This window comes from Crocuta crocuta, unplaced genomic scaffold (assembly GCF_008692635.1).
Source record: "Crocuta crocuta isolate KB4526 unplaced genomic scaffold, BGI_CrCroc_1.0 scaffold228, whole genome shotgun sequence".
NCBI lineage: Eukaryota > Metazoa > Chordata > Mammalia > Carnivora > Hyaenidae > Crocuta > Crocuta crocuta.
In genome coordinates, this window is record NW_027532820.1 from 2,499,226 (window position 1) to 2,522,447 (window position 23,222).

Sequence of the window (23,222 nt, forward strand, 5' to 3'; positions counted from 1 at the left end):
CCCCCCCCCCCCCCCGCCGCCCACCCCTGCCCACCGGCATCAGGTCTTCACATACTATTCCAAATCCATGTGTTCAGAGACTATTCTCTTTTTATTTTCCTTGTACCTAGAAGAAATTCTGCATTTATCCTCAGACTCCACCCTTGTCTCTAGAACGGTTTACTAGGATACGGACTCTCACGTTCTGCTTCCTTGTACTTCTGCCTCTGCATGCCCTGTGCTGTAGCCACCCAGAGCCAGTACACAAAGGAAGTGGCACATCAAACCAAGACTTGGAATCCAAGCACACTAAATTATGTCTTCTATTAACTATGGTAGAAATCTTTTGTAATTTATTCAACATATATTTACTAAATGTCTACTATGAGCAAGGCCATATACTAAGAAAACAGGGTTATTAGGAATTAAAATTCTGAATACCTAAGAGAATATCGTCTGTTTTTTCAAAAAAAGAAAATTAACCTTCTTAAAATTCAAGTAAGAGAAAAGAGAATTAGAGCACAGTTTATTATTATTATTTTTTTTTAGTTTACTTTGAGAGAGCATGCGCGTGTGCAGGCGAAGGGTGGAGAGGGAGGGAGAGAGAGAATCCAAAGCAGGCTCCGTGCTAACAGCACAGAGTCTGACTTGGGGCTTGAACTCATGAACCATGAGATCATGACCTGAGCTGAAATCAAGAGTCAGACATGTAACCGCTTAACCGTCTGAGCCACCCAGTCACCCCATATGGTACAGTGTAAAATATTCAAAGAGCAAGAGAATTAAAAAGAATTAAAAAGACAAATAAGAGAATTTCTGTTTCCCTTAAAAAAGAAATATAAAGTATTTGACTCATGTCATTTTTAAGATTAAGAAGAAATAAAACTGGGGCGCCTGGGTGGCTCAGTTGGTTAAGTGTCCAACTTCGGCTCAGGTCATGATCTCAGAGTTTGTGGGTTCAAGCCCCGTGTGGGACTCTGTGCTGACAGTTCAGAGCCTAAAGCCTGCTTCAGACTGTGTTTCCCTCTCTCTCTCTCTCTCTCTGCCCCTCCCCTGCTCATGCTGTCTGTCTCTCTCTCTCAAAAATAAAAATAAACATAAAAAATTTTTAAAAGAAATAAAGCTATTACATAAAAATCATTTCCAAGTTTCTTCGATTAGTTTCTTTAAAACAAACCCAAATAAACCTAAACCCAAAGTCTTAAACTGTGTATCAATTTATATCACCACAACAACTTACCTTAACTACAGCGGGGAAAGAATGGAGAGGAAATGTCTCTACCATCCATCCCCATCTACAGTATTACTGTAAAGCAGCTGTTAAAAATGCTGTTAAACTCTAACTTCTACAGCAATTTTTCTGAGCTGCTACTCAAAAGCCCTGATTGAAAACCCCACTGCCTCTCAGAATTCTGTAACTCAGAATTCTGTAGCGTAACTGCATTAAGGTCAAACTTGTTAAGATATGAATGGGTAATGCATATAAAACACGTTTGCTTTGACTTGCCATCCATCTAATTATCATTAGTGAAAATTTCATTTTATAAAAATGTATAGAAACTGATGAGGGGAGAATGTATTGGAATAATTCTGGCAGTGTTACCAATATAAAACTGCTTTTTTAAGTAACTTTTTATTTTTTTTTTTAATGTTTTTATTTATTTCTAGGAGAGAGAGAGAGAGAGACAGTGTGAGCAGGGGAGGGTCAGAGAGAGATGGAGTCACAGACTGAAACAGGCTCCAGGCTCCGAGCTGGCAGTCAGCACAGAGCCCGACGCGGGGCTCGAACCCACGAACCGCGAGATCATGACCTAAGCGAAAGTCGGACGCTTAACCGACTAAGCCACCCAGGCGCCCCTTAAGTAACTTTTTTAAAAAATGAATAAATTGGTTGTATTTTTACCTACTTATTTTTTAAAGTTTTTATTCATTTTGAGAACTTGCACGCATAAGAGAGAGCGAGAGAGTGTCTGCACCAGCGGGGAAAGGGAAGACAGAGAGAGAATCCCAAGTAGGGCTTGATCTCCACAAGCCATGAGATCATGACCTGAACCAAAATTAAGAGCCAAGGTTTAACCGACTGAGCCACCCAGGTGTCCCTATTTATTTATTTTTAAAGTTAAGCTCTAGGGCAAATGTGGAGCTTGAACACAGAGCCCTGAGATCAAGGGTCGCATGCTCTTCTGAGCCAGCCAGCTGCCCCCAAATTATTTGTACTGGCAAAGATAGTTGTTCCTGGCATATATTTGAGTAAAAAATGCAAGCTATCCCATTTATAAAATCTTAAATCATATGAATAAATGAACAGGTGCTTGGATGGAGGGAAGAAAAGGTGGCAAGAAAGGGAGGGTAGGTTTGTACCACAAAGTAAGAGGTTTTTTTTCTAGATACTTATACTTTTCTCTTTCTTACTTTTCCATATTGTTTGCATTTTCTTTCTTTTTTTAAAGTAGGCTCCATGCCCAATGTGGGGCTTGAACTCACAACCCTGAGATCAAGAGTCACATGCTCCACCAACTAAGCCAGCAAGGCACCCCCACATTTCTACTGTATTTCCTTACATTATCTTTATAACAAAAATACATATTTGAGGGACAGTAGGGTAGGAAAAACACAAATCGGCTATATAGTTTTTCCATTTGGGGAAAAGGAAAAAGTAATTTAATCACAAAGCCACAAACAAGCAAAAACAGGTAATTCCCTATGCCATCCTTGTGATTATTAGAATTCTGATAAATTAATCATATGTTTGAATAGATGTATCAAAATTTAACAAACACTTCATGAAAAGCATTAGGAGTTCAAAAATAAAGTGCCAAAACAAAGCACGAATTCAACAGATGTGATGAAATACTGGCTCAATATTATTTGGATTAGAAGATAAGTGAGGTATCTAAGAAAAAGAGGACTATTTACTCTGTACTCACAGAGCCTCTAATATTAAAAGTTAAGAAGGCCACAGAGAAGGATGACCTTCTGGCCATATCTCTTAAGTAAAGAAACATCCATTCAAAGAGATGAAGTCCATGGGGAAAGTCTAAAACCTAAATAAAGCATGTGGTATTTCTTTATAATTTTACTTTCAAATGATTATAGTTTTCACTTCTAGAGGTTGTACTTGGTTCTTTTCAACTCTGCTTTGTCTATTGTGATATTTTTTATCCTGTCTTCTCATTCTTTGAATATTAAACAAGTTAAATCCCTTTATGTTCGAAACCCAGTAAGTCTATCTCTTGCCTCTCTCAGGGATCTATCAGATGTTTCTGCTGACTCTCACTCACAGTAATTTGTTTCCTTGTGTATTCTGTATTTTCAGATTGTAAGCTCATGTTTGATAGGGTATCTATGAGGGAAGCCTTTGAAGCGAGAATTTGATTTGCCAATTGCCTTGGGTTAATACTAATCTAATACCTTTAAGTTATTTCAAAGCTTGAGGATTTCCCAGATCTTACAGGTAGTGTAAATTAAACTCCTAAACTCCTTAAATTCTAGGGAGAACTTCCTTCCCCTAATCTAGGACTCGGGTCAAGACACGCACGTTTCTTACTTTCTGCTGGTGCTGGTGAGTGAATTTTTCTAGTCCTTTCTTTTACCAAAGAGGTTACCCTTTGAAGGTCCGGGTTTATGATGAGTTTCAGTCTAATTCTTAACCTAGATAAGCCCCAGAAAACCCTATCTCTTGTGCTTTGAGAAGAAATTAGAAAATAAACCATTAAGTGATGGATGAAAATCAGCAAATGCCCCTATAGGCAACCAAAGTTTCAAAGACGCAGTAACACTCTGACAGCTTCTTCTTTGCTTTGGGCCCTTGGGATTTCTCTTATTTTATCTGCAATCTCAGCTATGCTTTTAAAGGATATTTGTTATATTTTATAGAGAGTTTCTAACTTGAATGAGGTTAAATCTTACAATTTAATTAATGTGTTCAAATTTCCCACTGCCACACATTTATTCTCTGAAATACAGTGGTCCTAGGATTTTTACAAAGTTTAAAAACACTCTTCTTAAGAGTATATAGTACCTATTGATCTATGCCAAATACCATATATCCTTTTCATCTTATGAATTTATTTCAACATTTCCCAATTATGATCAATTAAAGATTTGGTTCAATACTTACCTTCACTTTGGGTTTAGGTGCAGGAATCACCTTTTTCTTTGCCCTAAGACAACAGATTAAACAGGAGGTCATTTCAGTAACAGGTCACTCATCAGGAAATTCTTATCTTTTCGTCACATGGGTAAATAATTTCTTATGCTATTTGGAAAAATTCTACAAAAGAACTATATATATATACATATACATATACATATATTTGTATACATACACACATACATGCATATATATATATACACACACATATATTTGTATACATACACACATACATGCATATATATATATACACCCACACACACACCCACACACACACAGTTTATATATGCATATACAATAACATTTCCTCCAATTTCGATTAACTGGAAGAAAGGCCAAACTATTAGCAAAATATGAATTGTAGATGATAATGGGTTTTAAAAAATTAAATGTAAATAACTGAAGACAGGGTAACAAAGCTGCCTAAGAAGACTCATTTCAAAGAACTGGTAAGAATTAATAATTATTTACAGGAAAACAGATCTTCAAGAAACTTCAAGCTCAAATTAAACCATAATTTAAGAAAAACCATTGCCAAGAACTTGTAAATAAGATATTATTTAAAAAAACAAATCCTCGTATTTAAAGAAATTATGTTACTATGAAAAATCAAATAAAAAATGTCAACATGACAGAAAAAAAAGGCAAGAACCCTGGAACCTTTGGGAACCAGTGTGAAAAAGTCTGAAGACAAGAAACCTTACGGGTTCCATAGTAGGATAAAGTACCCAAATGTCTGTTGAATGACTAAAGGGTTAACAAGCTAAAATACCTCACACTGAGTATTTCCACTTCATTAAGTTGAAATGTCATCCATTAAATTAACAAATATCTTGATTAAAACTACCAATCTACAACTTCATTAAGGCAACAGTAATTTTCAAAGTTTTTTTATAAAGACCATTGGGGCAAAAAATGTCAGGCCCAAACATCCCTTCGATTTGTGCTTTCTGACACAAAACAAGATCAAACAAAACACAAAGTTAGTCATAATAATAAAGCTACTTAAAAAACTGAGAGAGGATCTATGTAAATATCTGCTTTAGATTTAAAGGGATGAATTATTTACACCTAAATTGTAATACAGTTGTGATTTTAGAACTACTGGGAAATTAAAGGCCAGAAATATTATTGATACCAATACATATATGCATATCGATATCTCCCGGACCCCAGGATAATTAAACCACCAGCAACAAAGTAAACCTATGTGTATGAAACCAAACTTATCCCACATTTCTATTCAAAAAATAAGAATAGCAAGAACTGAAAACCACAATCAACTCAATATAACGCTGATAGTATACTAACAAAATGTCCTTTCTAAGAGCTGTAAAAAAATTCCACTAAAATTGGATACACGGGGACGGAGAGTTTTGTAACGTTATCCAGACCAGACCATGTAGAATACTGAATTACAGTGGTCCATAAAGTCTCAGTAACTTGCTAATTTTATATATTTTTACAACTTATTATTACACTTCTATGGTGCAGAGAAATAGCTCTTAGTTGTAGGTAAAAATAAAATTCTTGTCAAGTCAACCAATATTTACCCAAAATATAACCACAAAAAAAACCAGCTTTTTACTACTGCCTATCAGGATACTAAGAGGCCTTTCTTTAGTAATCACACCACTAGGGAAATATCCAGTTTTGAACAGAAGGGCAGGGCATGGAAAATAAGTTAATTTTGTGGAATGAAGCACTCTGCAAGACGAGGCAGGGTAGGTATGTACCAACAGCTGTCTCCCAAGGCACAAAGCTATAGGTTGGCTATGCTGATCGTCATTAAGCGGGAAAGAAAAAGGACACAAAAGAACTGGCGGGAAGAAGGCCCAGGAACAAAGGAAACCATCAGAGGCTTCCTGTCCACGTGGCTCCTAACTGCCAGACCTCAGGCCAGCCCACATTCAGGTGTCTGGAGGCTAGCCTGAGAACTATTTAACAGATAAATGTGTTCTCAGGTCTACACAGTCAACAGTAAAAGGATTCTTTTTTTAAAAAAGGCAGTAGTAAAATGGAGACTGCCTAAATGCACACTTAAGCACACAATTTCACCTCGCATTTAATAAATAATACTTTTGTTTACTAAAGCACATAATGTGAGTTAAAAATAAGTGAAGAAATACGGAGTCTGTTTTACTCACGGAGCAGAAGTAAGATGATTATGTACACTCCGGCTTTCCTTAAAAAGCATTCTGCAAAAGTTAAAAGGACACGATTATTTTTGTATAACAGATAAAAGGTACTTTCTTGTTTAACTCACATGGTTTTCAACAGTGTATTACTTGCTTATTTATCAAATGAAAGTTATAACGGCACAGAGTAAATTCCCTAATCTGTCTTACGGGGTGTTTTATAGAATATTTCTTTAAATCTTTTAACAGATCAACAGATGTTTTCTGCTGATTTAAGATGGAACACTTAGATGACAGGTTGCGCTTTAAGGTTTATATTGGATGACTATTAATTTTTGAGACACTACTCTATACGACTATTTTCAACAGAACCCAAGGTTGTGTGTCTCTGTCTCTACACTCTCAATTTCATATTCAGCTCTAAGCTTATCTGCATGATACCATGTATCATGTATCATCCCCTCCCAATGTTTATGGCCATCTACCCCTCCATCCATTTTCTCTATTAGCAAAGTCAGGTGCAAAAAAGAGAACGTGGTTGACAAAAAAGTCACCCTTATGTATGTTTCTGTATCTCCATGTCCCTGTGACTAACTCTGTTTTGTCTTTTCAATGCTTGAAGTTTTTAAAGCAGAGATCACCTGAAAGGGCTATACAGAACGCTAAACACACTAGGTTCTTAGCAAAATGACTTTCATATATCTGTCTATATATATGTATCTTTAATCAGAGCAATAATAAGAAAGTAAAATAAAATCTAGGATGTCATATTTCTTACCTTGCCTGCATCCAGCCCTTAGGCCACAATGGTTTCACCTCTGTCTCCATAAAGGATTTAAGATAATCCTCAGCAGACTGGCTTTTATTTGGCTCTAACTCATAGCATCCCAATTTGATCTCAACAAGGTTACATAACAAAGTTCTAAACAGATTAAAAATATATATTTATATATAAATCTGACTGCAAAATTGTGGAAAATTAAGCTTAAAACAGATTTTTTTAAGCACATAAACCTGACAGCAATGATAAAGAATATTATCTCAAGAATTCAGAAGATAACATGAAGATAAATAATTGCTAACACATATAGCTAAATCCCCAATGTGAGACAATTTCCTTTGATACCTTTCATCTAGGCACCAAAGATTGAAAGGGATAGTCTTGCAATCACACCCTCTACTTGGGGTACACAAATATTGGTAAAAAGGATGATTGATTATACATGTATACAGAGTACTTCACTTTCTGAATCTAATATGACTGACTTAATAATTAGAAAATTAGCTTATTAAAAGAATATGAAAATAAAAGTGAAAGCACTCTAAAGATATCAGGACCAAATCAAACTTCTCTTGAATAAATTTTTCCTACACACAAATTTTTGGTTGCTTCCAATCTACTCTTCCATTTTCTATATATTCTTTTTATTAGAAACCTTAGTTCTGCATTATCCATTGGTTAAAAGTGAAGGCTTTGGTTAAATTTTACCTGATGGTGTCATTCCAGTGGAATTTCTTTCTTGGTCCTATGACACGTTTCCCCGGTTTCTCATCGTCATCTTCCTCGGATCCATTTTTTTCTCGTTCCTCATCTGTTTGCAACCTAGAAATGAAAAAGATTTTATGAAGCGAAGTTTTAACCCAACAGTGGCTATGATATGCTCCAGAGACACTTGTTAAATTGCTTAATTGAACGTTAACTCAAAAGGCAGAGTAAATAGGTATTCTACCTCTATACATAATACTTTGAAGAGCATCATAAAATAGTTTGATAAATTAGGTCTTCAACCTGTGTTATTTAAAGGCATGATTACTTATCTTTGAGTTCAGAAAATATGTGTCCGACTTCAGCCAATCAAATTGAGTGACATGGGAAATATCTGACCAGCGCCAGCTCTTGCTTTGATCACACCCATACACTAAATCAACAGACCTTTTACTTTTGACACCAAAGCAACTGAATGGGAAGTGTTGTGTCATTTAGAAAATATTTAATTATACAGTTTCAGTGGTATATGTGGATTTGTATTTGGTGATAAAGTCCACTTACAACCAATTCCTAAGGGCTAAAAATATTTCTCAAATGCAAAAGCCAGTCCAAATAGAAGAGGTACATACTTGGCACACTTAGCCTGACTGCGAGCTTGGCAGTCCTCCTGGTATTTAAATAGCTGTTCAGGCATGACATTGCTAACAGCCAGTTTCAGTTTTTGCAGAGGTTCTCTTAAACGATCATCCTGAGGAAAAAAAAAACATACTACAAGTTTTTTTAAACACATTTACGAAAATTATTTTGCAAGCAGATTCTCAAAAGACACTAATTGTAGATTTAAAACGCAAGCATATTTAAATACAGACATTTCTTCTACAACACCGAGTCTTCACGATGCACTCCAGCTATAAAATTAGAACAACTGTACTTCCCAGGCAGCCAACAAGAATCCTACTCTCTGCCTGGTAATTACCCCAGCATAATTAACAGTGTTCCTTACAAATTTTTTCTTTAAAAAATGTTTTACTTGAGTATAGTTGACACATAATGTATTCCTTCATATTCTTAAAAAGGCCCCATGTTTGGCCACGAAACGATATGGACACTTTAAATGTAATATAAAGAATCAAGTAAAGAACATAATCTACATTGTGCAGACTACTACTGGTTGATTACCATTCTGATGGGGAACTGGTACCAGGAGAGGAGATACTCCTCTGCAACACTAGAACATATTATTTGCTTTGGGTGACAACCAACGGGATGTTGGCATCCTGTTCTTTCATTTTATTGTTACTAATTGTGACTCATGCTGCAAGCAAAATTACACAGTGAAGGTCAAAGAGAAAGAGGAAACTGGAAGACTCTTACTGTTTTCATGCATACCAATTAACAAACATTATTGCACACATGACAGTGTTTGCTATAAAATCCCATTAAAAGAAAAGTGACCTTCAAGGATCATGGTGCCTAGGTGATCACTTCCAATTCTGCAGCTAAGACTATCTGCCTGGGAACAACCCAATATCTATCAACAGTAAAATAAATACAATAACTGGGATGTATTTATAGAATAGAGCAGTATAAACACTGCACAGCAGGAAAACTGGAGTGCTACCGCATGTAAAGACATAGCTAAATCTGAAGCACATAATGTTCAGTGTAAAAAAACAAGCTGCAGAAGAAAAGTATGGAGACAGGATGACTCCATTTATACAAAGCTCAAAAAAGCATGCAAAATCAAACTATGTAGTATTTAGGGATTAAAAGTATACATGATAAAACCATATAACGAAAAGCAAAGGTTAAGATAGATGTCTTCTTCCACACCCAACAGGAATATTAAATCACTTCAAACACCAAATCTGAACTGCCCCTCAGAAAATATTTTATAATGTATGAGAGGCTGTTCTCCTATCTCCAGCTCCTTTTCTACTGGCACCTATGCCCGTCACCTAAACGTACGGCGGTAAGCTCCAACAGTCCATGTCTGAAGGAGCCGGGCGCAGACACAAAATCTCACCTCAAGTAAATTTCACTTATTACTCTGCTTTACACTGAGAAAGAACTTATAGTTTCCGAATTCAAAAGAATTATTTTATGAACAGAAGTACAATACCTATAATAAAGAATCCTATGCCTATCAGATCATAATACTAGTGGTCCTGGGCACCACATTCATCCCCCATCAGAGCTACGGAAGCCCTGGGACAGCCATGTTATGCTGTGTGACTCCTATCCTCTGTCCAGAAAAGTTTAGGTTGACCCAAGATAGTATAATCAGATTTTCTGATACAAAAACTTGGATTGGGATGAGAGGGCTGAGTCAATCCCTGTCTGTGGCCTTTCTATAATATAAAACCTTGAGAATGAAGTAATCATATTTTCAGATGCACATAAAAGGATAAAAATAAGATATAGGGAGGCAGGTAGAGAAAAACAAAAGTTAATCCCAATTATCAGTTTCCATCCCTTTCTTGTTGTTTTTTTGTTTTGTTTTGTTTTGATTTGTTTTTGAGAGAGAGAGAGCATGAGCGGAGGAGGGGGAAAGAAAGACGGGGACAGAGGACCCAAAGCAGGCTCTGCATTGACAACAGAGAGCCCGATGTGGGGATCAAACTCATGAACTGTGAGGTCATGACCTGAGCCAAAGTTGGATGCTCAACTGACTGAGCCACCCATGTGCCTCCCAGATGTAGTTTTAATTCCATGAAATACATTTAGTAATAGAAAAAATATGTCCTCTTTTGTCTTAAACTGCATTATTTTCTATTACTTGCAAGTTATAAATATTTTAAAAATACATAATCAAATAAATCATAAGGGAAAAATAATCAGAACAGTGAAGGCACTGAAAACTAGTGAAGGAGCAGACACATTACAAGCTTTCAAAAACATGAAAGCCATGAAGGTGACAAATAATTAGGTTATGAATGGACTCAAAGGTAGAATTAGGACCAATGGGGTGGAAAGCACCTAGATTTGGCTTGGTGCACAGAAGAACTTTCTGATACTATAATAAAATAAGTTTCTGACCACTGGAAGCCTTCAAAGTTAGTTAATTACTTGGTGGGGTCTTAGGGGAGAAGAATCCAGCAAAACGTGGATGACTACACAAAAAAACTCTAAGTTTACATGTACTCCTGTGATTCTTTCCCAGTCTTTGTAATGTAGGCGCAAATAAATCTGTATAGATCCAACTCAGTAATAAGAAAACTGAGTTATGCGGGGCGCCTGGGTGGCTTAGTCGGTTAAGCGTCCGACTTTCGCTTGGGTCATGATCTCGCGGTTCGTGGGTTCGAGCCCCGCGTCGGGTTCTGTGCTGACTGCCAGCTCAGAGCCTGGAGCCTGTTTCAGTCTGTGACTCCCTCTCTCTCTGACCCTCCCCTGCTCACGCTGTCTCTCTCTCTCCTAGAAATAAATAAAACATTTAAAAAAAAAAAAAAAAAAAGAAAACTGAGTTATGAATCTGTCAGATATTTGTTGGGGGCAAAGTTTTATCAGCTGTGGAACTGAAATTTATTTACCAGTCCAGGAATCTATGCCTTAGAAAACATTCTTATCTAGCCTTATCACCTGCTGAAAAGTAATTTTTTTCAAGAGATCCAATATGTCTTTAAAAACCTCCTATGGGGGCGCCTGGGTGGCTTAGTCGGTTAAGCGTCCGACTTTCGCTTAGGTCATGATCTCGCGGTTCGTGGGTTCAAGCCCCGCGTCGGGCTCTGTGCTGACTGCCAGCTCAGAACCTAGAGCCTGTTTCAGTCTGTGACTCCCTCTCTCTCTGACCATCCCCTGCTCATGCTGTCTTTCTCTCTCTCTCCTAGAAATAAATAAAAAACATTTAAAAAAAATAAATAAATAAATAAAAATAAAAACCTCCTACGGTTATTCAATACATAAAATAAGAGTATAAAGCAACTAATATGCAAAAGTCCCAAACAGAAACTAATCTCTTCACAGGTAATAAAACTCCAGATACAGATATTATTGTTCCTCCTCTTACCTGGACATTAAGATGTAACTTCTTTAGACGTTTTACCAGTGTTTCTTTATTGCATGGCACAAAAGCTTCAAGATGGGAGTAGACACCACTACGAATGACAGGGCCTAGTTCCTGTAGCTGTAACTCAATGCTGAACAAAAACAACAACAAATAAATAGTACAGAATTTCATTTAGGTACTAATACATAAGCAGGGAGGTAAAAGCAGCGACTCTTTCTTGTTTTATCTTTCCATGATTTCCTAGGCAGTATTTTTCAAGGAAAAAAATATACAGAGAATTTATATAAACCCAAGTAGCCTGGTGAATAATTTTTTTGATGAACAGGGACAAAGCCTACATTTTTGGGTAAAGCATAGATACTCCATTATTAATCAAAAGCTCATTTCCTCAAAGAGATATTCACATCTCCTCTCCCTGCCACCACAATTGCTAAGCTACAGAGACATATAGTTTCAATGAGTTCTTAGAATATTTTTTCCTTGGAGGTGTCTGAAAGAATTGCAGATTCAGAAGAGGTAGAGCTCTGCTGGCTACATATACAGACTGTTTTATCCATCTGTCTCCCTTGTTATGCTTGCCTTGCACAAACTAGATATTTAATAGTTTGTTCAATTTATTCCAATTCTTTGGTTCCTGTTTCCATTTATAAATTAGTTTTGTAGACCAAAAATAAATTGTTATATGGGTATTTAGCCTAATAGTTATTTAAAGAAAAAGAAGGAAAAGAATTTTAACAGCCACCATATATTCAGCTGGACAAGTCTACCAAGAAATAACTGAGGCTTCTTCCAAGATGGAAGACACTGTATCTGGCAGATGCTATTGTAGGAAGATAGGAACGGATGTTTATTTGAAGGCCAAGACTTAACTGGGGCTCATGGTAACAAACTATGTCCAAACCATCATATTCTATTATAGGAGAAGATACAGGAAGATTTAATAAATAATTCTCCTAAGATGAATGCAAAGATTCAATTAACAGCTTTTGGGTAAGAAAAGAAACCCTGCCTATCAAATATGTCCATCACTTATAAGATACACTACAAATTTCAAAAACAATGAAACGTGGAAAACTATGCTCTTAGCATTGGCAAGAGAAAATTCTTGGTATTAGAGAAGTCAAACATAATATACAAATGAAAAAAATGTTTAGGTTCTATAAGAACCAGAGGTCAAATGCAGAGGATCATACGGGAAACGACCATTACTGTCATGAGTTCTGTGTATAAACATTTGGTTAAATAAATTATGTGTAGAGCTTTATTAAAGGTTTAGACTCTGGGTAGGAGGCTTCCTGGCTTGCCCTATTATTAAAGGGTAGTTGAGGCTGAAAATAAAATAAAACTCCAAGTAGTAAGAGATTTTAATTAAGAATAGACTGACTCAGTGACATATAAAAATTAGTGGTTTCCAAAGAGGGGGAAACTAAAAAACAGGAAGAGCTGACTCCCTGCTCCTAAGCCTATACCAGATAAAAATTAAAGAACCATATTAACTCCTAAGGCTATAGACTATACAGGTCTATCACAAATATATACAAATTCCTACTTGAGAGCAGTAGCTTTTATGCACACATCTCTCATACATTTAATATTTTTTCTAAGAATTACAATCTTCTAAGGTCTAAGAAGTATCTGGAGATGACTAAAAACACATGGCAATGAAAGTTTGAATTTCAGGTATTTTCACATTTTAGAAAAATAAAGGTTCTCCCAAAGCAATGAACTTTCCTGAACCTGACCCCTTCTCTCCACCATATTTCTTTCCTTTTCTCTCCTTCAAGTCTAACCCTAAAGCAGATATCCATGCGTGAATGTTACAATGAATGGTTCTCAAACCTCTGATAATAAATTATAAGCATGAGATCACTATAGGCTCTAAATGGACAAAAATATACTGAGACCATTTGCTGGTAATACACTGGAGACAAACACTGGATTTTCTGAGTAAGTAAGGTTGAAACCCACTTTTATATCCCTATCTTTACAAGGCACTCATATGCCTCTGAAGAAGCCTCAAACAAACACAACATAGGAATCCATAGCTGAAGCAATGGCCAACTTTATAAAAAAGACTCTTCTGGCTCAGGAATGCTTAGTCTTACCTATATTTTCACATCAAGTTCTAGAAATACAGTCATTTCACCATAATTGATACATAAATATATGTTCCTATCTCATCAACTCTTTTTTAATTTTTAAAAAAATTTTTTAATGTTTTATTTATTTCTGAGAGAGAAAGAGACAGCATGAGCAGGGGAGGGTAAGAGAGAGAGGGAGACACAGAATCTGAAACCAGCTCCAGGCTTTGAGCTAGCTGTCAGCACAGAACCCAACGCGGGGCTCGAACCCACGAACCGCGAGATCATGACCTGAGCCCAAGTCGGACGCTTAACTGACTGAGCCACCCAGGCGCCCCTCAACTCCCCCAATTCTTGATGTAATTTTCTTAAATAGTGAACTGCCAGCTCTTGGTAAAGGTCCAAAGAAAACAAGGTATAGTCTTTGCTCAATTCCCATGGTAGTNCCCTCTATTTAATAATTGTTTTTTTAAGTAACCTCTACACCCAATGTGGAGCTTAGGATCTTGACCCCGAGATCAAGTCACAGGCTCCATCAACTAAGCCAGCCAAGCACCCTTCGCCTTCTTTTAAAAAACAGAATACAGGGGCTCCTGGGTGGCTCAGTCAGTTAAGTGTCCAACTTTGGCTCAGGTCATGATCTTGTGGTTCCTGAGTTCAAGCCCCGCGATGAGGTCTCTGTTAACAGCATGGAGCCTGCTTTGGATCCTCTGTCTCCCTCTCTCTCTGCCCCTCCCTGGCCCATGCTCTGTCTAAAAAACAAACATAAAAAAAAAAAAAAGAATACATATCTTATTCAGTTTAAAAACACTAGTAAAAGAAAACCTGACTAATTAAGTCCAAATGAATTCAGAATCTACTAAAATTTCTTGAATTTTTCCTTAAATACTTCAGATATCCTACCAATACGATCCATATAACAGAACCACTGAAACTAGTAACTGAAGAAAGACTTAAGGAGTAGTAACCCAAACTCAAAATCAAAAATAACTCTTATTTTATAGCAAGAACTCAAAAGCCTATTGAGGGATGTAGATCCCTCCTTCCCTGAACGACCTTATTCAGATGGGCTGGTTCTAGTGTTACCTACAGAAGGCCTGGTGTGGCATAGGTTAAAGATGTTGTTCTGGGGCGCCTGGGTGGCTTAGTCGGTTAAGCGTCCAACTTTTGCTTAGGTCATGATCTCGCGGTTCGTGGGTTCAAGCCCCGCGTCAGGCTCTGTGCTGACTGCCAGCTCAGAGCCTGGAGCCTGTTTCAGTCTGTGACTCTCTCTCTCTCTGACCCTCCCCTGCTCACACTGTCTCTCTCTCTCTCCTAGAAATAAATAAAACATAAAAAAAAAATTTAAAAAAAAAAAAAAAAAAGATGTTCCAAGTTTGTTTTTCCAAAGGCAAAGTAACCCCTCAAGAGAGTAAGGAGAGCTGTGGCAGAGGATCAACCCCTTCACTTTGGTAACCTTTCTTTATGTCAGAGAAGGTGAGACCAACATAAAGACCAATTGATAAGTCTATTCATACTGAGATTCAAAAGCCAATACTCACTCATGAGTTCCTTAAAGCAGTATCTAACAATGAGATGGCAGACAGGGCTCATTGCCAAGTGTCCACTGGGATTGTAGTACCTGCCTAGAGCATTTGTTGAACAGAACTCAGGTTGGATTGAGATCATAGGCAAAGAGTATCAAGATTTTATTAGCAATGTCTGCTTGAGGTAAAGGAGGAAATAGGAAAGATCAAGTCAGCATGTTGTATATTTACTGATCCAAGTCAAACTTAATTAGGTAAAAAGAAAAAGTGTTCCCTATTCCAATAAACTTACCTCCCTTTCTCCCCATCATAAAGAAGCAATGATGAGGTAGAGCCAATACAAGTGGATAATTTCATGGAAATTTACTACACAAAATAATCATATACCATATGACCTTAGAAGATCAACTCAGTACAAAGAAATCAGGGATGTTTAGGAAAGTGGAAAAAGAGGCATAAATAAGTGACTACAAAAGAAAAAAATAGACTGAGCACTAGGGCTTGTAGAACTGGAAGAACACTCTGTGAAATAAAAATAGGGCTCTGAGAAACGAGAGGATTTAAGACAAACATGGAGGGATTAAGAGAAGTCTGCTGGGGGTGGTGGGGGTGCCTGGCTGGCTCAGTTGGTAGAGCATGTGACTCTTGCTCTCGGGGTCATGAGTTCGACTCCCACATTGGGTGTAGAGATTACTTAAAAAAAAAAGAAGAAGAAGAAGAAGAAGAAGAAACAAAGAAAGAAAGAAAAAGAAAGATAGAAGCCTGTTAATGGAATGTTGATATTCTGCTTATTTGAGATGTTAGGTCCCAAGGATGGTCCTTTGTTTCTCTCAGGAGAGAAAAAGATGGTCCTTCTTACAGAAGAGTAAAATAATTAACAATGGTCTCAGTCACAGGAAAAGGACCTGTGCTAGTAAACATAGGGCTCTCAAGTGGGAAGAAAAAGAAGAGCTAGTCAGATTCCTGACTATGGAATCTGGGACGGCTCTGATGAATAATGGTTATACTCTTTATTGAATCTGGGGTAAAAAGGGAGCCAGGTAAAAGGATCTGGCGCAGACAGGAAGCATTTGCTGTGCTTCCAGACAGACAGAATCAATCTGAAAATCCCTGGCTAAAATGAAGAGCAGGAACAAGAAATGCCTGTCACTACACCAGCAGCACACTAGGTTATGTGTTTCATGAGTCCGTGGGGGACCAAAAAGATTTTTTAAGTATTCCAGGAGAAACAGAGATTGTAGTTCATTAAAACAGTTATCAAAACAAACCAATCCATCATCCTTTATATGAGAAACTACCTTCATTGTATATTTAAAAGACAGGCCTCCCACACAGTACTTACTGGAAATACTGACGGTTTCTTTGTATATAACACTACTGAACCTCGAAGAACAGGCACACATCGTTTTCGTGAAAGAGGAGGAAAATTTGCTGTTTTCTCCACGATTGTTTTTTTGTCGAGTTCTGCTTGCAATTAATTACACACTCAACTTCTATAACTAATGGTCAAAATTTACAATCCATTTGTTCTATAAGGACAACTTATTTGACCACAATTGAGGACCCACAGCTTTGTTAGTATCAAACTCCAGCTGAGAGTAAAAACTGTCAGGAACTTAAATACAATCTGTCACAAACTTAAATACAATCTGTATCATATGGTGGCCTTCGGCCTGGCCCCCCCTCCACCCTTTCTCTTCTCCACATTGCCTCTCTCCTACCTCACAACCAGAATTTCTCCTTTAAACCATACTTTCCATTTATCTACAAATGTTTGTATGAATTATATTAACCTTGCTAGATACCAACGGAATTATTTTTCCCAAGTCTGAATGAAAGTAGAAGGAAAATTATACCAAATTTAATATGAACATTCAGAGCTGTTCCAGAAAGACACTTTCATAGAGTGTGACAAAAAAAATATATTTAAATCTAAAATAATATTCAACCTATAAAGTTGTAATCAGCTATATTTTTAAACAAATTCGTCAAGTTTAAATAATTTTTCAGGTTTTTTTAATCGAAGAAAAGAATTACTTACTCCAGAAGAATATTATTCATATCCTGTGTAAAGAATTTTTTCCTTCCTTCTTCATCAAAAAGTTTGGCAGCCTAGAGAAACATAAGATTGTCAATATTGCTTTCAATAAACACATTATTTGTTTCCATATCTATTTAGGAAAGAATAAGCCTCTTGAGGGTGAGGTGAGTATGATTTAACTCACTTTGTTTCCTCCGTACCCAGTTTAGTACCTGACATGAGTAGGCAGTGTTGAAACAAATTTAGCATATGTACCACTGTTTCCTATTATATCTGTATTTAATTTTTCTCAATCTTTATAAATTAACAGAATCATACATACAAGACTTTTTAAAAAATTTTTTGTTTTTGGGAGAGAGTGAGAGAGAGAGAGAGAGCAAGCGAGTGCGTGAGCGGAGGAGGGGCAGACACAGAATCCGAAGGAGCCTCCAGATTCTGAGCTGTCAATACAGAGCCTGATGCGGGGCCTGAACCCATGAACTGCAAGATCATGACCTGAGCTGAAGTCAGACGCTCTACCGACTGAGCCACTCAGGCACCCCAAACACAAGACTTTTCAGTGTGTTGGGTATCTTGTGTATTTGACTATCCACTGGTTTATTAATTACTGCTGTGATCTCCAACATAACAGAAAGCAGAAGTCTCACTTTCTACAGACACCAACCACAGAAGATCTGTCTGATATTCTCTATGTTACACTCACTATCATGTTTAATCCTCACAACAGCCAATGACATTGGTATGACAGCCCTCATTATACAAACAAGGAACCTGAATCTGTCAGGGGTTACATGGCGTGCCCCCAAATCACACTACTTAATAAGTGGTGCATCCAGGGCTCACCCCACAAGCTCTCCGACTTCAACTGGGCAACATGAGCACACTGTGCAAAGAGATTCAGACACTGGCTTCCTGCAGCCAGTTTAGGTTCTACCTAATCATGAACAACAAAAAAACGTAGCTAAGGTTATTATCAAGGAATAAGCAAAAATTAATGCCGTGAGCTTAAGAATAGTATTTTCATCATTACTGTCGCCTCAACCAGGTGACGAGAAACCAACGATACACAGTAAGACACTCTACCATAAGCAAAATTTACTGGGAAAATCACAAAGGATATGGTTGAGATCTATGAGATGTTAAACATCAAGAAATCTGATCTAATAATCTGAGCAAGCCATATGCTGACCGTGTCAAGCCATCAAGTTATTTGACAATTTTACATGCAATAAATAGAAGAAAATTTCTAAGGCGTGCCTCAGTATTTCTTAGAAAGAATAAAAGCTGTGTATATGCAGTGGGCAGAAATACATGAAAGCAATAAGGAAAACTAAATGTCATGAAAGAAAATTTAATTTTTTTTTAATGTTTTTTTATTTATTTCTAGGAGAGAGAGAGAGACAGCGTGAGCAGGGGAGGGTCAGAGAGAGAGGGAATCACAGACTCTGAAACAGGCTCCAGGCTCTGAGCCGGCAGTCAGCACAGAGCCCGACGCGGGGCTCGAATCCACGAACCGCGAGATCATGACCTAAGCAAAAGTCGGACGCTTAACCGACTAAGCCACCCAGGCGCCCCTCATGAAAGAAAATTTAAAAAAGTCAAGAAGTTGAACAGTGGGAGAATATTACAAAGTAAGAAAAGAGTCCTAAGAAACAACTCCTTATCACACAGACATAAGCATTTAAGCCAAGGATGAAATCTCACCTCCTAAAGAAAAAATACCACCTTATATTTCTTTTTTTCATTTATTTTGAGAGAGAGAACACATGCACAAGAGGGGGAGGGGCAGAGAGAGAGGGAGACAGAGAATCCCACGTGGGCTCCACGCTCTCAGTGCAGAGCCCAGCCACAGGGCTTGCATTCATGAAGTGTGAGATCACAACCTGAGCTAAAATCAAGAGTTGGATGCTTAATCGACTGAGCCACCCAGGCATGCCTCCATCTCATATTTCAAATTAAAAATAGAAGTCATAGATACCAGTAAGTGATATCAAACTTCTTATTGATGATTCTCTACCAAGAGAGGGGATATACTAACCCTGGCAGGGCTACTACAGACACAGAGAATAATTTTTGGTGTATAAGACAAAGCTTTTACAAGATTGTAACACACTTATTACTAATCAATTTTATTTTGTTTATTAAGTGAGAATGAATGGCATATAACATAGCACAGAGACTGCCTGTTATGGAGCTCCATGGTTCTGCCTCTGAATCATGGCTCGGATACCTAAAGCATTTAAACCTTTTGAACCTTTATTTCCTCATCTATTAAATGGAACACTACCTACCTCACTGGATTGGGGGAGGACAGACTGCACAGTAGGTAAAGAACACCAAGCCCAATCACAGTGCTGCCTCCTGAATCGTAACCGCTATGGGAGACCTGGCAGCATGGCGCTCAGTTCAGGGTACAAGTTTTGCTAAATAAACAGCAGCTATTGTTATTAATTACATCTTGAAAAATGTGGATCACGTCACTAAGCACTTTTTAAAATTTAGAAGAAACTAAAGATTTTAGGAATGGGCAAAATGAGAGACCAAAAAGCCCAGACTGTAGTTAAATTTCAGCTCCATCACTTACTAGTTGTGTGGACCTGACCACGCTATAACCTACCTCAAATTTCTTAACCATAAAAAAGAAAGAAAACCCATATTTTCTATACAAAGTAGCTAAAAAGATTAAATTAAAAACCTATTTATTACTGAAACTATAGAAATTGTAAACTTTTCAAAAAATAGCTCAAGAAAACAGAAAACAGCTCAAGAATGAAAACAAAGGAGGAAATAAAAGAACAATAAAAAAGAAAATGGCAAAGATCAATTATATAATTATAACAAATGTAAGAAGTTAAAATTATTTGTTAAAAGAAAAAAGACTCAAATGAGGTCAATAAACAAATTTACATTTATACGCTATCTTAGAAAGAGCTAAACTAAAGAAAATTAAAGAGGTTGAAGGTAAATGATAAGAAAAGCTATATACTATGTAAAAATAAGAGAGTCCACGGTAAATCAGACAAAGCTAAATTCAAGGTGAAAGGCATTAACAGCATAAAAAGTCACCTTAAAATGATAATGACCACAAAGAAGATCTAGCTATCAAGAATTTTATGGGTCTGGGGCGCCTGGGTGGCTCAGTCGGTTAAGCGTCCGACTTCGGCTGAGGTCATGGTCTCACAGTTTGTGGGTTCAAGCCCTGCATCGGGTTCTGGGCTGACAGCTCAGAGCCTGGAGCCTGCTTCAGATTCTGTGTCTCCCTCTCTCTCTCAAAAATAAATAAACTATTAAAAAAAATTTTTTTAAAGAATTTTATGGGTCAAACAACATATCACAGAAATGAACAAGGCAAAAACTATGGGAAATACAAGTTATAACCTAAGAACACTGGCAATCAGGGCACCTGGGTGGCTCAGTCGGTTAAGCACGAAATTTTCTTCCTCTCTCTCAAAATAAAATAAATTAACACTTTAACAGGCAGTTACACTTAGGTCACAACTCCAGAAGAAACGCTAAAGAATAAAACAGAAAAAATAACAGAATTGCTAAATAAAATCTGTGGGCCAGTTACTGAAAAAATCAGATAAATCTAATATTCCCCTAACCAGATATTTAAATTTGAGGAAAAGTTATGAGAAATAAATACAATATAAACATAGTTAATACATTTTAAAACATGACTTAAATAAGATTACACTAATCCTTGGAGAAAGAAGCAAGTTGTAGAACAGTCCATACATTACAATCCCATTATTTTTTATAATAATATAACATTTGCGAATTCATGGATTAAAATCCAAAAAAATACATAGTAAATAGTAGTTATCTCTGTTGGCGGTGGGGAATGAATGTCAGATAATAGGTGATCTTTCCCTACGTATGAAATACACTTTTGGTGTTTCGGGTTTTTAATTTATCTGTTTAGTAATCTCCACAACCAACATGGGGCTTAAGCTCCCAACCCCAAGATCAGGAGTTGCATGCTTTTCCGACTGAGCCAGTCAGGTGCTCCTGAAATACATTTTGTAATGTGTTTTACTGTTGTAGTCAGGAAAAAAAAGGGGGACTAAAATATGGCATGGGTTCAAATAAACATGCTAAAGTAATCAATAAGAGCATTTTAAGCTAGATTTGGAATGTTATTTTAAGTCCAAATACTCTCTCTGTGAGATTAATTGGATAAGTGTGATGACATTTATCTGGATTTGCAGCTAGTTAAACAAGGATTACGAATCCAAGTCGATCTAGAGAGGTATCTAAGGCGACATGCTAAACACTCAGCTCTCAAGTCTGTCCTACTGGGAACACAGTGCATGCTTACAAAAGGTGCTGATTAGCTGGAAAGGATTAGTTGGAAAAATCAATTATAAAATAACCAGATGTCAGTATAGTTCAGATCACGTTCAGGTACACCCATGCAATGTTACTACTTGCTCCTACGTTCCCTCCGCTTTTACATGACTTCTTTACTATAATATGAAACCTATGCTGAAAACTAGAAGTTGAAATGAAATAATAAAACAACCACCCATATCATGCTATAACTATAGTTATACATACTTCTACTTAAAATCAAAGGTTTATAAATATAGCCAATGCCTGAAAGGAAATACAGAAAATTAAAAATTGTTTATATAGGTATTGGGATTGTAGGTTCTTATTTTTGCCTTATAAAATGCACTTATTATGTTTGTGCAGCAAATAAGAAACAAGGGAATTATACTTACTACACGGAGGTCTTCAATGCGTTTTTCAAGGAGGACAGGCAGACCCTCTGGGAGTGTGGGCACCACCTTGGGCATAATCTGAGAGGCATAGGTTGGCTGGGTGGTGTTTCCATTCTCTCCCCCCGACTCAGAGAGGGGGCTACCATCAGAAGCAGCATCCAGTAATCTGTCAAAGTCGAAATCATCTAGCATCTCTAGGGCATTTTCAGCTTCCTGAAACAGTTCATGTTCATTTGTGCCAACAAAAATGGGGAGGTCCGGATCAGCACTGTTCAGATTTAAGTCCGAGACATCATTTCCCAATGCTACAGCAGCGGAGGGAGTTTTATTCAGAGAGGAGGTTGTTAAGTTCATTGGGACTTTGGGGTTAGGCTCCTTCTTTAATGCATCCTTCTCTTTCTGAAATTTTCGTATCATGGCAGCTAGAGAAAGAGAATCTTTATAACGTTTCTTCTTTTTTTCAGACTTGTGTGAATTCAGAGCCACAACTCTGTGAAGAAAAAAGGGACCAGTTAGGCTATGTAGAATTTTAAAGTTTAAAGCCCGTGTAAATAAGCAGGCACAGATAATCAAAATGATCATTTGATAGGTGGGAAAGCAAATTTCTTCTTACAATATCCTTTTACAACATCACCTTCATCCTCATCTGGACTCATTGGGGAAAGGTCAAAAGGTAAACGGCCATCAGAGTAAAGAAAACAAAAGTACAAAAGTCAACAGAAAGAAATAAAACTGAAGGTAACTCAGGATTACTAAAGTCTATGAAGTCAAACTTACTACTTTTTTTGGAATGTTCACGTTCTTTAGCAAATGTATAAAGTAGTCACCTAAAGAATTAACCAAGTAAAGGGGCGCCTGGGTGGCTCAGTCGGTTAAGCGTCCGACTTTGGCTCAGTTCATGATCTCACAGTTCGTGGGTTTGAGCCCTGCATCCGGCTCTGTGCTGACAGCTATCTCAGAGCCTGGAGCCTGTTTCAGATTCTGTATCTCCCTCTCTCTCTGACCCTACCCTGCTCACGCTGTGTCTCCCTCTCTCAGAATAAATAAAACATTAAAAAAAAAAAAAAAAAAAAAAAAAAAAA

General features: G+C 37.3%; 1 protein-coding gene across 1 annotated transcript in view; it reads right to left on the reverse strand.

Moving 5' to 3' along the window:
* Positions 1 to 23,222, reverse strand: part of UBN2 (ubinuclein 2) — a 67,738-nt gene that overhangs the window by 13,317 nt on the left and 31,199 nt on the right. The window contains exons 6-13 of the mRNA XM_077781079.1: positions 22,141 to 22,630; positions 17,414 to 17,484; positions 11,766 to 11,895; positions 8,389 to 8,507; positions 7,760 to 7,873; positions 7,049 to 7,192; positions 6,280 to 6,330; positions 4,100 to 4,142 (exon numbers count right to left, since the gene is read on the reverse strand). Of these exons, the coding sequence (XP_077637205.1) occupies positions 4,100 to 4,142; positions 6,280 to 6,330; positions 7,049 to 7,192; positions 7,760 to 7,873; positions 8,389 to 8,507; positions 11,766 to 11,895; positions 17,414 to 17,484; positions 22,141 to 22,630 (1,162 nt within the window). The remainder of the gene's footprint in view (positions 1 to 4,099; positions 4,143 to 6,279; positions 6,331 to 7,048; positions 7,193 to 7,759; positions 7,874 to 8,388; positions 8,508 to 11,765; positions 11,896 to 17,413; positions 17,485 to 22,140; positions 22,631 to 23,222) is intronic.